This window comes from Hemibagrus wyckioides, linkage group LG17, assembly GCF_019097595.1.
Source record: "Hemibagrus wyckioides isolate EC202008001 linkage group LG17, SWU_Hwy_1.0, whole genome shotgun sequence".
Classification (NCBI taxonomy): Eukaryota; Metazoa; Chordata; class Actinopteri; order Siluriformes; family Bagridae; genus Hemibagrus; species Hemibagrus wyckioides.
In genome coordinates, this window is record NC_080726.1 from 17,575,517 (window position 1) to 17,590,490 (window position 14,974).

Here is a 14,974-nt window from a genome sequence, read left to right on the forward strand (position 1 = left end):
TCAGGACTGGAAAAGGATGTCTTCTGTTGGTGTAACCAATCCACCTTAAGGACTGACGTTTTGTGCATTTTGAGAAGGTTGTTAAGAAGAAGAAGAAGAAGAAGAAGAAGACATTCCAGCTTGTTAGGAAGCTAGGGTCCAAGAACAGGGACAGCCATGATACAGCACACCCTGGAGCAGAGACTGTTAAGGGCCTTGATTAAGGGCCCAACAGTGGTGGCTTGGCACTGCCAGGCTTGTCCTTCTGATCAGTACCCCAGAGCTTTAGTCTTTGAGTCAACACTGCCCCAAAAATGGTTATTTGAGTGATTACTGTATATACTAGCAGTTTGGCCATTCTTCTCTGATCTCTCTCATCAGCAAGGTGTTTCTGACCATATCCATACTGAACTGCTAACAGTGAGTCTGCTCCCAAGATCATTAGTCCATTTTCTGTACTGTTTATCCTACACAGGGTCAAAGGGAGCCTGGAACTTATCTCTGGGACTCAAGGCACAACACCCTGGATTGGGTACAAGACACAATCACACAAATAATTTACATATGCCAACAAGCCAACAACACATGACTTTGGACTGGGGAAGAAAACCAGAGTACCGAGAGGAAACTCCCAAAGCATGAGCATAACAGAAAGGCAGGACCTGAACCCCCAATCCAGAAGGTGTGAAGCTTCTAAGCCTTAAACACTAAGCCTTAATAACACCCCCCCCAAGTGACCATACTGTACTTCTTTTTATATGGTGAATCATTTTCAAGATGCATGAGGTTAAAGACCACGCCTACACAATGCACAAACTTTTACATCATGGAAAGAAAAGAAAATCCACTTTCAAACACGTTTTGCATCATTTCCCGCTGCTAGGTAAACACAGTGCAGTTGAAAAAAAGACTCATTAACACAAGCAGCAATCAATACACACACACACACACACACAAACACACACACAATGCAATCAGCCTCATCAGAGAACAAAGAGTAATTACAGGAATAATGAAAAGCTTTAAGATGAAAGTTTAAAATGAAAAGCTCTGTGCCAACGTCAACAAACGCCGGATAAAGATGATGAGAGAGAGCAAAAGAGAGGGGGGGGGATTTGCAGGGTCTGCCGATCTAACTTAATAAATAAAACACACAACATCATGTTCACACACACAAAAATGTAGCTCTGTAATAATGTTTTACTGCTTTAATCAGGGTACGATTTGTAAGTTTTATACAGACTTAGAAATCACATAAAAGTTAATGCATATCACATCACTGTAAAACACACACACACACACACACACAAATTCTGGCAGCTATTTCAAAGGGATAGAGTTTCCATGGGTTCTAATGGTTAAAGTGTTTGCAGTGATGTTATGTGGGCTGTAGATGAGCTGATTAACATCGACTGATTAACATAAACTGGCACACTCGTCTCTCAGCCGTCTTTTAGGTGTGACCAAAACATGGGCTTCCCTTAACCAACACCTCCTTCACTCTGTGCACTTTCTGTTTTTTTTTTTGTCAACATCCTTTAATAGCTAGAATTACAGGACTAAAATGAGAGGAGAGCCAAGGCTTTTTCTACAAAACCTACAATCTGTGGATTAATTTTCCTCTCAGAGACACACCATGTGAGTGTCTCCATGTCTGCACCTAAAGGCTCATTACATAAAGGGGATGATGTCATGTTTAATCATGTTGTCATAGTTATAATACCAGTTATGGGTGAATTTCTGTTTCTGTTTCTATTGCAGCGGACCAAAAAAAAAGTCCACTGATGCCTAACTTGTTGCAATTCTGTGAGTGTTCCTCCAGCTTTAATTCCATGCATCTCTCTTTAATTAAAAAAATGTGAAATTGCCCCCCTGCCCCCCTAACCCTACCCAAACTCAGTGACTAACTGTGCTACAAGCCACAATTGTGAAACCAGAACAAACTCATGAACCAGAAAATAGTGAGCATTAAAAAAAAAACCCCAAAAAACAGCTTGTAATAAACACTGAGTGATAGTTTGCCGTCTGCTTATTTAGGGTTCGATTGTGACTGTGTTCATGATCAATAATCGTGAGAGTGTGAGTCAGGAAATAACATCCATGGCGGCCATGTTAGTATGCCACGGTGTGCTCTGGGAAGTGGAGTTCCCACTGTTCCTGATTCCAGCATTGACGTTTAACGAAGGTCTAATCAAATCATGGTGATCTAATGTTAATCTATTATTATTTATACTCTATTTTATCATGATTTAAAAACTGCTATATTGGGTTGGATAATATAACACTAATGTTAGTAACAAAACAAAAAAAGGTTCATTCAAATATTATTCATTAAAAAACAAATGCTTTACAGACCTCTCTCTCTCTCTCTTTCTCTCTCTCTCTCTGTTAGCTGTAGACATGCTCCTGCTGGCTCATATGATGCTCTAGCTAGCTGCTCTGCATCTGATCATTTTAAACCATATGCATGTCCTGTTTACCTTCAATGAACAAGCTCAACCAGATGCTATAAGAGATTTTCAGATATCTACCATTACATCTCTTTTGCATGCAAGACGCAATGATGTCTGAAAAGGCTGCCAGTGGATTCCTAAATTCCTTGGTGATGCTCCAACAATGAGGGCATGCTTTATTTTTCCAGAACATTCTTCAATACAATCATTAATCAACAGCTATGAATCACTTCTCTGTAAGTAGAAATGTTATGAATCCCAACAGCAGACTCGGCTTATAAATAACACCATATTGGATCTTCTGTAATCTCTTTGGCTCCTTAAGATATCAATAAATATTCAAAATATTGTTTTGATAATAAGCCTTGGAAGGTGAATTTTGTCTGACACAGGTTCTATTCCAAAATAAATCACTACCCATGATTCCATCTATCATGACTAGAACCTCTGTCCAAGCAGAAGAGAAGCAGCTCTACAGCACCATGCCTCCGCCACCATGCTTCACCATGAGTATGTCCTATTCTCGCTGATGTTCGCTGCTCTTTGCAGACAGTGGCTTCAGCAGTCGGATATAATTTCATATAATTATCTTATTTGATGGTAACTATATGTAATTACATTCAAGCACAGGGAAGTTGGTAACTGATTAGACGCCCATGAGCTATAATTTAAAAATCTCCCATAGTGTTAGAATCAGATTCAGATTCGGATTTATTGCATGCTGTGGGTTTTACATGTACAAGGAATTTGCCTTGGTGTATTGGTGCATAGATATGAAGCAAGGAATCATAAATATTAAAAAAAAAATATATGAAAACTATAAGAATAAACATAAAATATATTTTAAAAAATCCAGCAAATTTAAAAATGTTTTAACAAAGAAAGCAAGCCATCACTGGTGCCATCTTGAAGTTAGGAGAATAAATAAGATACATATTTTACATACACTATATTGCCAAAAGTATTCGCTCACCCATCCAAATAATCAGAATCAGGTGTTCCAATCACTTCCATGGCTACAGGTGTATAAAATCAAGCACCTAGGCATGCAGACTGTTTTTACAAACATTTGTGAAAGAATGGGTCGCTCTCAGGAGCTCAGTGAATTCCAGCGTGGAACTGTGATAGGATGCCACCTGTGCAACAAATCCAGTCGTGAAATTTCCTCGCTCCTAAATATTCCACAGTCAACTGTCAGCTGTATTATAAGAACGTGGAAGTGTTTGGGAACGACAGCAACTCAGCCACGAAGTGGTAGGCCACGTAAACTGACGGAGCGGGGTCAGCGGATGCTGAGGCGCATAGTGTGAAGAGGTCACCAACTTTCTGCAGAGTCAGTCGCTACAGACCTCCAAACTTCATGTGGCCTTCAGATTAGCTCAAGAACAGTGCGCAGAGAGCTTCATGGAATGGGTTTCCATGGCCGAGCAGCTGCATCCAAGCCATACATCACCAAGTGCAATGCAAAGCATCGGATGCAGTGGTGTAAAGCACGCCGCCACTGGAGTCTAGAGCAGTGGAGACGCGTTCTCTGGAATGACGAATTGCGCTTCTCCATCTGGCAATCTGATGGACAAGTCTGGGTTTGGCGGTTGCCAGGAGAACGGTACTTGTCTGACTGCATTGTGCCAAGTGTAAAGTTTGGTGGAGGGGGGATTATGGTGTGGGGTTGTTTTTCAGGAGCTGGGCTTGGCCCCTTAGTTCCAGTGAAAGGAACTCTGAATGCTTCAGTATACCAAGACATTTTGGACAATTCCATGCTCCCAACTTTGTGGGAACAGTTTGGAGCTGGCCCCTTCCTCTTCCAACATGACTGTGCACCAGTGCACAAAGCAAGGTCCATAAAGACATGGATGACAGAGTCTGGTGTGGAGGAACTTGACTGGCCTGCACAGAGTCCTGACCTCAGCCTGATAGAACACATTTGGGATGAATTAGAGCGGAGACTGAGAGCCAGGCCTTCTCGTCCAACATCAGTGTGTGACCTCACAAATGCGCTTCTGGAAGAATGGTCAAAAATTCCCATAAACACACTCCTAAACCTTGTGGACAGCCTTCCCAGAAGAGTTGAAGCTGTTATAGCTGCAAAGGGTGGACCGACGTCATATTGAACCCTATGGATTAGGAATGGGATGTCACTTAAGTTCATATGCGAGTCAAGGCAGGTGAGCGAATACTTTTGGCAATATAGTGTATTTTTAATAGAATTGTGAAGTAGAGTGTCTTCTTTTCCTCTCACTGTATGTAAAAATCCCTGATGCTAGGCTTATATCTACCACTAGGTGCTTTGTATATGTGTTGAACGCAGAAATTAATGCACAATACATCAGTATTGCTAATGTTGATCAATCCCATAATTTGCGTTACACATTTGCCAAAAATTCAGAGAATAAAATGAACCTGCAGTAGAAAATCTGCAGACAGACAATCTGATCAGTTTCTTCATTCCCAATTTACCTTGACTTTACCTCCCTCTCATTGTAATCATCTTCATCTGTTCATCTCTCTCTCTTTCCCACATCCCTTGCTTTACCTGTATGCTCATGCCACAGAGATACAGAGTAGACATAACTAAACAACAGCAAATTCTACATGTGCACGTATATATGCACACGTACACACACACACACACACATACACATACAGTAGTGATATATGCTGACGTATGTGACAGCAGGTAACACTGTAATGTCACAACCTAATAACCAGCTTCACATCAGTAGGACGTAGTCGTGAGCTGCTTAAAGCAAAAATAATCTGTATATAATAAAATATAAAACATCATGATGTGAACAATAAAGCAATAAAATCAGTGAGATGCAACATATTACGAAATTCTGCATTTACACTGATGCATCACCACAAATCAGTACAAAGCTCTTCTGACTGATCACCTTTATCTTAAAATATTTCTATTCCCAGTGGGCGTGGCCTCTTCCAGGATGACCCCACCCACATCCACAGCGTGCAAGGGCTTGCTCAATGGTTTAATGAGGATGAAAATGATGTATAGAATTAGTAAAGAATGATCTATAAATGCAGTGCCTTGTGAAAAGTATTCACCTCTTCAACTTTCTCACATTTGGTGGTAGCTCAAGTGTTTAAGGCGCATGACCAGAAGACCAAGATTCAAGCCCAGCACTGCCAAGCTGCCAGCATTGGGCCCTTGAGCAAGGCCCCCAACTCCAGGGGTGCAGCATCATGTTGAGAACTGAATGGACTGATATCTTTACATTTCAGTTTACACATTATTTCTAACATTCAATGGTCATAAAAAAACAGCCCAATTTGGCTCATTTGGAGGAATTAGGCTGAAACCTGGCAAATCTAGCCTCATGCTACGTTCTCAGCACCTTTGAAATTAAACACTGTGATTTTTGATGTTCTTTTAATCCTTTCTACTAATAAACTACGCTTGGGTCTGCATTACATTAATGTATATTTAAAAAAATCTTGTTTTCTGCAACAGTGTGTTTAATCCCATCTCTTTCTCCTCCCCATCACGATGCTAAAGATTTATCTGGACCACATCTGACCATAAAGCCTTACTCCAGACATCTTTAGACTCATCTTTGTACTTCTTCCCAGTCTGAATCTTGTTCCTGTTCTCAAGGAGGTTTGTGTCTCGTCCTTTATCGTCTGCATTTCTTCTCTTGAATTCGTCTGTGAATGAACACCGTGAATATTCTCACGTTCACCCTGCACTCTGGAGTCTCTTATACCTCCAGACATTTTTTCACCTCCACAGCTTTAATGCTTCCTGTCATCAGGTCCTATAATGTGCTCCTCCAGCAGTTTCTTTCATTTCATCAAAAGATGCTTTGTTTTTTGGAATGTTAATTTCTCCAACAGCTCTGATAGATTGTTTTAAAGACAGTAAATTAGACAGTTCACTATCTTAAATATTTATTATTCAATATTCAGCACTGTTTCAAGGTCTGTTTAGATTTAAATGAAATTGTGATATAGACGTATATTGGCGTTAGTGTAACTTTTTGTAAGTTAGTCTAACTTTCCTCATGTCTAATCACTTCTATTTGAAGCATGTGATCAGATACAGATGAATTTGATCTAAAATGGATCAGGTTTAAAAAAAAAAACTTGTGAAGTCCATGCAGCTCAATTCTGCAAACTGTCATTAAAGAAAAAAATGGACAAACCAAATACTAAAAAACATCATGTAAATATTTTAAAGAATCTATTTAAAGTGGACCATTTGCAGGTCAAACATGGTGTTCTCTCATATTAAAGCAGCTATAAGCAATCCTTCCCTCACTATCTTCCTGGTGTTTTTTTTTTTTTTTCACAAAATGCAGAAAATATGCACAGCCAGAAGCCATAGCCTTCTCTGAAGCTTCTCCAAACCTTTTGGCAGAAAACTTACTGACAGATCCAAAGCACTGATACTGAAGACTCCTTCTGTAAACCTTAAATAATAAACATCTCCGTACAGAAACTTTAATATGAGCTTTAGATTATGTGGAGCAGGTTACTATGGAAACACATTAATAAACTATTATACACTGTATAACTATGAGAACTCAACAATGGTGTGTGTATGAATATATAGATAGATTACATTACTAACCATACTCTGTGTGTGTGTGTGTGTGAGTCAGTGTGCATGTGTGTGTGTGCGCTGACAGCATCTGTATTCTGACACCCAGTGATTTTGGTTCAGCTTTATGTTCAGCACCTGACACATACCACACACACACACACACACACACACACACATAAAATGCATGACCTAGGAATGTACTGCAAGCGAGGTATTTCTCTTATTCAACATTAAAAGCCATCGTTTTTCTTTTTTTCTCCCTCTGAGCTTTTACCTAATCCCTCTCAGCCTATACTATATTGTTTATACTGATAGAAGACAAGTCCGCATTGCTGCGAAAAAGAACGCCACCCTATCTGCTTATCTTCCCTCACAACCAATCTTCTGTATCCAGCTATCCAGCAGAGATCCTTCAAGATATTTCCACTAAGAAGGGCTTGAGATTTTGCACACACACAAACACACACACAAACATACACAAGTTTCATGCTGCACATCTCTGTACGTCAGTCTGTCGGCAGTCTCTCTTTTGTTCACATATGTCTTCATAATTCACGTGTATCACGTGCCACTGAAGTTAAAAGGAAGTTCCATGCTACTGAATCCATAAAGGAGGCCAACTTTTCAGTATCTCATGGAATCTGCTAGCTATTTTTTATGATCAGAAAGCAATAAAACACTTTAATCTTTTCAGAGTTATTTAGCTGTAAATTCTACCAGCATAAAAAAGTGTCAGTTTCTGTAAAGCTGTAATACAGTGATATGAGATGTGAGGGATCAGTCTAAACTCTGAGGAGCCAAAACTGTAACATGTCCTTGAATTACTCTTTTGACACTTTTTCTCATGAACATTTTCTTCTATTTTCACTTTGGTTCCACAACGATGTTTGACAAATGTAGCGAATCAGCCGTTTCATCTCTACCTAAACAGAGTGATGCAGCAGCGCTTTAATCCTTTATTCAGTCTCTCTCTCTCACCTCCTCATCTGATCAGCATCCAAAGCCTCAACTTTTATGCTAATAACATCATCAACAACATTGCGCTGATCATCTCGTAGAATGCTGACCAGAGTCTCAGCCATAATATGTCATATAGTCCAAGATGGCCATTGTGCAGTTTTAGAATGGAGTTTTCTTTTAAAAAGGACTTACCCCTTGAACTTCCTCTCTGTATACATGTGTCAGTAATAGCCACCTGATAGAGAATAGACAGAATAACTATTGAGAAAATACAGATACTATTTAAATACAGATGAAAGATGCACTTCACCAGACTGAACAGTGTATTTGAAATATTACTGTAGCACAGATCGATGTATGACCATTAAAATTTAATAATAACTTCTGGAGTGTGCGGGATCAAACATTGGTCCTGTGGGTGTGGTGTTGAGAAGGAATGAATAAACCCTCACCACTAATCATTAAGCATTAAAAGTGAACTCTCACCAGAGTGGGAGGCTGAGCGAGGCGATCCGGTGGGGGCGTGTCATCTCACCCGCCACTCAAGGCGTGCTCTGGTTTGAGACGTCCTCTCAGTCCCTATGAGCCGGTGACTGCTGCAGCTAAATCTCAACCTCTGAGCCTTTAGAGTGATACTCCTGATGGCAAAAGATAATACAGATTACAATTTACAGCATGCCAGCTACCTGATTAGCTGCCTCACATCCAGGTGTACATTCCTGTTAAAAGTGTGCAGGTAAAAACTTTCATCTTCACCTGACAATCTTTCATATTATACACCGAAAGTCATATTCATGAAAAGTATCTCATGCCAGTGATAATTTTGTAGTAATGGTTCTGGAACAGGAAGTGATACACACAGTGAAACATCCCAGTGTGGTTAAACAGTAAATATAAACATGCTGCTTGACCAATCATCAGATGAGTAGATCAGAACTAACTGATGTGTGTATATTTCCTTGCAGAATGATGCAGCTAGCAGCTGGTTAAACTGGTAGCCCATCTTCCCAACATGCCTGATATATATATATATATATATATATATATATATATATATATATATATATATATATATATATATATATATATATATATATATATATATATATATATATATATATATATATATATATATATATACACACAAGTTTTGAGCTAGTCAAGTAATACACAAACATACAAACATACAAAAATAGCAGACCATCTGGGAAAGGCCAGTTCTGGCAGCTGATAACTTGACAGAACAAGATTTTGTGTTTTGTTTTTTTCTCAGCTCCAGGTCCAGTAAAAACGTGTTGTAAGTAGATTTGTTCGTCTGCATGAGGAGGAAGATGGAAGTGAAGTGGAGTTCTCATCAGCAGCTCCAAATGCGCAAAAGGCGCGCTCTGAACGGTGTATAGAACTAATCAGAGGTTATAATGTAGTTAATTAGGTATTATAATTCATATAATTAGTGCACATTGCAGCTGGAAGGAAGGAAAGATCTACTGAGGTGCTGAGACGAGGCCTGGAGTGAACAATATCACTCAAGCAGCAATATTTATATTGCCATTTATTTTTATTTTTTTTTAAACGGATAATTTAGTTTTAATTTGCAGTAAAAACAGACAGGAGAGCGACATGGAGAGAGAGAGAAAGATGAAAGAGCTTCTTGATCATGTATGCAACGCACTAAAGACTCTAGACGCATTCAATAATCACATACAGATGAACACGCAAATAATAATGAGAATAATAATAATATTAAGCTTTACCTGAGTTGCGTTTCTGTGCAGCTCGCCGATTTCACATCACCGCTGAATTGAACACACATTGAGCATGGAACATAGACAAGAATGAGCCTGAAAAGAGTCGCCCATTGCCGATGTGACGCAGAAGTCACACCTGTCCAGACTAGTTACTTCCCACTGACACAGCCCGTGCCACCATAGGCAAGCAGTTTTCTAAACTGTGGACAGGCATTAAAGTTCATTTCCAGAATTCCAGTACTGCCCACATTTCTTTTTTGCAGGTTGCGTTTGGGAATACGCGCATTGCGCGCGCTTCAGTATTAACGCAAACGCACGAGATATTCCGGGCATCTCCGCGAACGTGCCAGGTCTCCACGCTCGCTTTGGACTGACCTGATTTGGTGCAGGGTGAAAAAAAGGAACACGCGCGTTCACCTTGGAGCGACGCAGCAGGGTAGACGATCTGAACCTCTCCAATGCGCGCGACACTCTCGGGAATATTGCTCCTCGGATTTGTGACGCTCGCGCACGCCGAGGTGAGTACGCAAACAGAAAAAAATAAATAAAAGCTCGCTTCATAGGGAGCAATACCCATGAACGGTGAGGTTTAAAAAGTTTTGTTAATAACGTGATTATGTGAGTAATATGTGATTGCTCGTGAACGGCACGTGGGAGTGTAAACAAACATGACATCAACTGAGTTTACATACAGAAATGATTAATGCATTCACACCTTTCATTTGTTACAAACACTTTGTTAGTATCAGTCTTGTGTTTTCATTTCAGTCACTTCAGGTCAGTGCTTTGTGATGGTGTCAATCCAGTACCTTCACTGTGTTGCCTTATAAGCCATTTTGTTACATCTTCAGAAGTTCGTTTTCTGGCTTATTGCCATTCCAGAAAATTCAACTGCAACCCGATTTTTCACTTTCTCACAGAGGATGGCATCTACAGCGTGATGCTACCACCCCCATGCTTCACACTTCTGCTTCACAGTTCTGTTTAAAATCATTTTTCTCATTACATAAACTTGTAGTACCTTCAGTTTTTTTTAAATTGCTCTTAAACTGGAAACTGTGGAGGTCCACATTCATTTTTGATGTTAGACCAGTTGTTAATGATGTAGGATTTACACAACAGAAGCTGTGAAACAGGGCGACGTTTCTGACAAATATAAATAACCAGGTGTGCAGATTTGACACAAAAATGCTTCTTGTTCAGTGTGAAGATATTTTTTTCCCTCAAGCTTCTCATAGCTCGAGTTTGTTTGGTTCTAACGCAGCTGTTTTTCAAGGGAATGGACCCTCCTGAGTTTAGTCGGTGTTGATGAACAGACCTTCACATTAGTTTCGATCTCAGGTGCTGTCCCTGAGGAAGGAATGCTAAAGGAATGTTAAGAAAAAAACAATTCCTTCACTCACATATCAAATAAGAAAGAATGTCAGGAAGAAGCAGGAAACATCATTTAACACATCCATCATTTTCATGCCTGACTGTTGCAGGTGATTTGTTGGAAGGCATGACTTGTCTTAACTTACGTTTCCTGAGAGTAACAGACACTCGAGTCATAAAACATTTACAGGCACCACTTCAAACAACCCAGCGAGCTACAGATGACACGGACGTCTGTTTTGCCTTCGTAGTGAAATCGTTGTACACATTTCATCCCGGTTGATGCCTTCTGGCTGCTTCTGTAATGCACTTAACCCCAATATAATCTGAGAAGAGAACTGTTAAACTGCTGGATAGTTATTGCACATGTCTGGCAATGCTAGCTGTGAAATGAATACCTTAGCATGCCTTTAAACCCCACCCCCCCATCCTGATTGGATAACTTTTCAAATATAACATTTATTCATTTAGATAGAGGGACTATCGAGGTCGCAATTCTTGGATTGAAACACAACCAGTCTGCTAAACCACACCTACCACTTACTCTGTTCACACTAGCAACTGTAGTGGGAATTAATTAAAGGCAAGTGAGGAAAGTTGGTCCAAGGAATCATCATCATAATTATAGTCATTAATACTTTGCATAGAATTACCAAACTCCCAATTCAAACTCCGCTCGTATTTTCTCATCTCCTTTCACCACCCCTTTTCCTGCTAATCTTCTAATCCCACATGTGTGATTTTAGCCTCAGTTCAGCTCATTGTCCTGCCCTGGCTGTTGACTCTGGGTTTTCTCTGAACACTGACATGAGTTTAATGCTGTGTTTTTCTTTCTGCGTGATTTATTCAGCCTGGCTCTGACTGAGGCCTGACATGCCAAGCTGCAGGAAGTCAGAGTCGATGGTAGCTGGTGCTGTTGGTGTACATACAGTATGTGTGTGGGAGTGTGTATGGCATGCTGGGTGTGTTGGGCTGAGGGTTTTTATGAAGTTACAGTAGCATAGCCATGCGAATGCAAGCTCATTTTTACACTGAGAGACCAAAGCAGTGAATAAGCTGTATAAAATTGGCAACGGTAGCCAGTCATAGACATCTGTCAGCTCACCCAGGTTCCAAGAACACTGAAAGCTGATTGGCTGATGGCAGCCATGTTTTCTAAAAGTAATCTAGGCATCATTCAAAATCCAGATTAGCACCAAGAAGCATTATACCAATATTCAACTTCATTTCACCACCAGTTCTTAAATTGTGCATCAGCCCACAACAATGTTTAACAGCTTTCAGTGTTTGTACAAATCCATGCAACCAATAATGAGTTCCTCTGTGTGCATGAACCATGCACTGTCCTGTGAGGATTCATTGGCATGTGTAATTACACAGCTTGCTTTGGATAATCTTCAAAAATAAATAAATAAAAATGGGCAAAGATGTCAAAAAAAATTGCAATGGTAGGTGTTGTATAGCATGCCAATTTAGTAATAGGATTCCTGGCATGTAAGGAAAGTGGCAATTGTCCTCGCCAAAGTCAGGGGTCGAAGCGTATTGGACATGAGAAACCCTGCCTGCCTTGGGTGGGTGTGGCTTTGAGGCCTTCTCCCCATCTTCTAGTTTGAGAGGCCGTCTGATTGACCACAGAATTGAACATGGCTAGTGAGACTGTCATATCCGCCTCTTACGTGAACATTACTTGATGGTCATCGCTTCAGCCTCTGACTTGAGTAAAACTATAAATCCTCTGCATGTGTTCGGCTGATCAGATGGCTATGCCCTCAACTAAAAACAGTTATTAAAAAAAGTCTTTCCTCCAACTGGTCCAGGAGGGCATCGATCAGGGTCAAGCTGCATCAGGATTTGTTGGTTTTAAGGTCTAGCACTCCGTCTCAAACTGGACTTGGAGGTGGATAGAAGCCATACAGTGCAGATGCAGCTTTAATAGGAGCAACAGAAACATGATGAACTAGAAGCACAAGAACTGAACAAAACACAGCAGAACATGTTAGTAGTTAGACATCAGTGTCACTCAGGTGGACATGATCACCTCAGCAGAGGCTGATGGGTAATGTAGCCATCCAGGTTTATGATCAAAATGCTTCAGAAGTGTATTAGGTTCTAGAAAGTCTATTCAGTCTTACTGTACATGGTTACAGCTGGGTGAGTAAATGATACTGGGTAAAAAACTCGATTATGTCGACTCATCATTAGTCCACCATACTGCAGTATTTGTAGACGGAGTGAATATATTACAAGCGTCGTGGCTCCAGGCTAGTGTTCAATCAATAAAATATGTCATGTAGAACTGCTGATGACTTTCAGCCGAGTCTGAAGCAATTTCCTTTCTACCACTTGCTTGTCAGGGGAAGTGCATCTACATGTCTGAATGATTTTTGTTTTTTGTCAGTACTTGTCAAGTTCAGGAATTTAAAAGCATAATTACTGTAGTGCTGCCTTTTTCCAGAGAGGAGCAGAAGATGCTTGGTGATTGATGGACAAATGACACTCATATAGTTGGGCTCTTATTTTATACAATAAAATCAGCCTCTGAAATCTCAGCTCAGGTTTATTATGTAGCCTTTAATAAATACATTCTAATATAGAGATTTCTACAGCTTTTATTAATGACTTATGGGGAAAAAATGATAAATTGTCTGCTTAAAGAAAAACCAGTATGTTTCTAATGAAATATGTGTTATTAGTGATTTTAGTGATTAGTAATTTGTTTGTTACTCCAGTGAAAAGTTACTGATTATGTGACATCACAAGAAAATATATGGACACATGCCCAGTTTATGACCCGGTTTGGTGTAAGCCTGAACTTGTAAATTTCTCTCTCTCTCTCTCTCTCTCTCTCCTGAATAGAAAGCTAAGTTTCATCTTTTCAGAGCCTCTTTCTATCGACTAGCACCTTTTACCTTTTATTTGTTCAACTATCTATCACTAATGCGCCTTCTCCTTCTTTCTCTTGTCCTTTCTTGGAGATCTGCTGTGACTTACACATTTTAATCCCTCACATGTCGTTCGCTCTGCACTGAGATATGTACATATCCTTCAGCTTGTGCTAGCACTGTATTGATATGTCTAAATATTACATCTGGAATATATGGTTAAAAGTTCTTGGAGAACATTGCTCTGGAAGCTCCTTCACCTTCACCAGGTTTGCTCCCTGTTGTGTGAAATCATCAGACATCATCACTCGAATGGACAAATCCACAAAAAGAATCCTTAAACTAAACCCAAATGATTCAGTAACATGCAGGTGGAAATTGATGGAACCACAGACCTATTGTCCGCGGACAGGTGAGACACGCAAGGCTTCACAGACGAATGATGGTAGAGAGGAGATAAGGAGAAGCTTGAGTCAAAAACAGTTGCATGATGAATTGAAAAGCAGCGTGAACAACAGTTAACAAGAACAACAAGCAGTGTATAGAAATCAGAACCAGTTTGGAATAAAATACAAATCATTTAGTTTGTCATGTTTGGAGAAAGTGTGGAGAGAGTGTTATGGTGAAGCATGGTGATGGGAGCATCGTGATATACTGAGGAATTACAACAGAATGGAGCGATGCACCGGGATAGAATCTGGGAACTGAATATGGAGAACATTTTACCAAGACAATGACCTCGAACATACCACACAGCCACAATAACACAAAAACACAAAGGTGAAGCTGATGCCTCATGTTATTTAAGGAGGATTTTAAACTGTCCATCAGAATCTGTTAGAGAGACTCGAAAAATAACTTGTTGGGAATTAAAGGGCTTAAAAACACAGCAGGATAAATAAGGGATATGAGTCACATGTAGATACATGGATTAAAATGTTGATTTACACGAAACTGATCCACTGGAAGAGACTGAGTGCTAAAAACTCTTTTGATGTGAGTTAGACATATAAGGAA

The 14,974-nt window shown here is 39.9% G+C and overlaps 2 protein-coding genes across 2 annotated transcripts in view; one reads left to right on the forward strand and one right to left on the reverse strand.

Annotated features, from left to right (window-relative positions):
- Positions 1–9,847, reverse strand: part of col4a4 (collagen, type IV, alpha 4) — a 43,163-nt gene extending 33,316 nt beyond the window's left edge. Inside the window, exons 1-3 of the mRNA XM_058413356.1 lie at positions 9,708–9,847; positions 8,440–8,591; positions 8,146–8,188 (exon numbers count right to left, since the gene is read on the reverse strand). Coding sequence (XP_058269339.1) covers positions 8,146–8,188; positions 8,440–8,483 — 87 coding nt within the window. The 5' untranslated portion in view covers positions 8,484–8,591; positions 9,708–9,847. The remainder of the gene's footprint in view (positions 1–8,145; positions 8,189–8,439; positions 8,592–9,707) is intronic.
- A 232-nt stretch (positions 9,848–10,079) lies between these two features.
- col4a3 (collagen, type IV, alpha 3) overlaps positions 10,080–14,974 on the forward strand; it is a 41,720-nt gene continuing 36,825 nt past the window's right edge. The window contains exon 1 of the mRNA XM_058413209.1: positions 10,080–10,219. Within this exon, the coding sequence (XP_058269192.1) occupies positions 10,160–10,219 (60 nt within the window). The 5' untranslated portion in view covers positions 10,080–10,159. The remainder of the gene's footprint in view (positions 10,220–14,974) is intronic.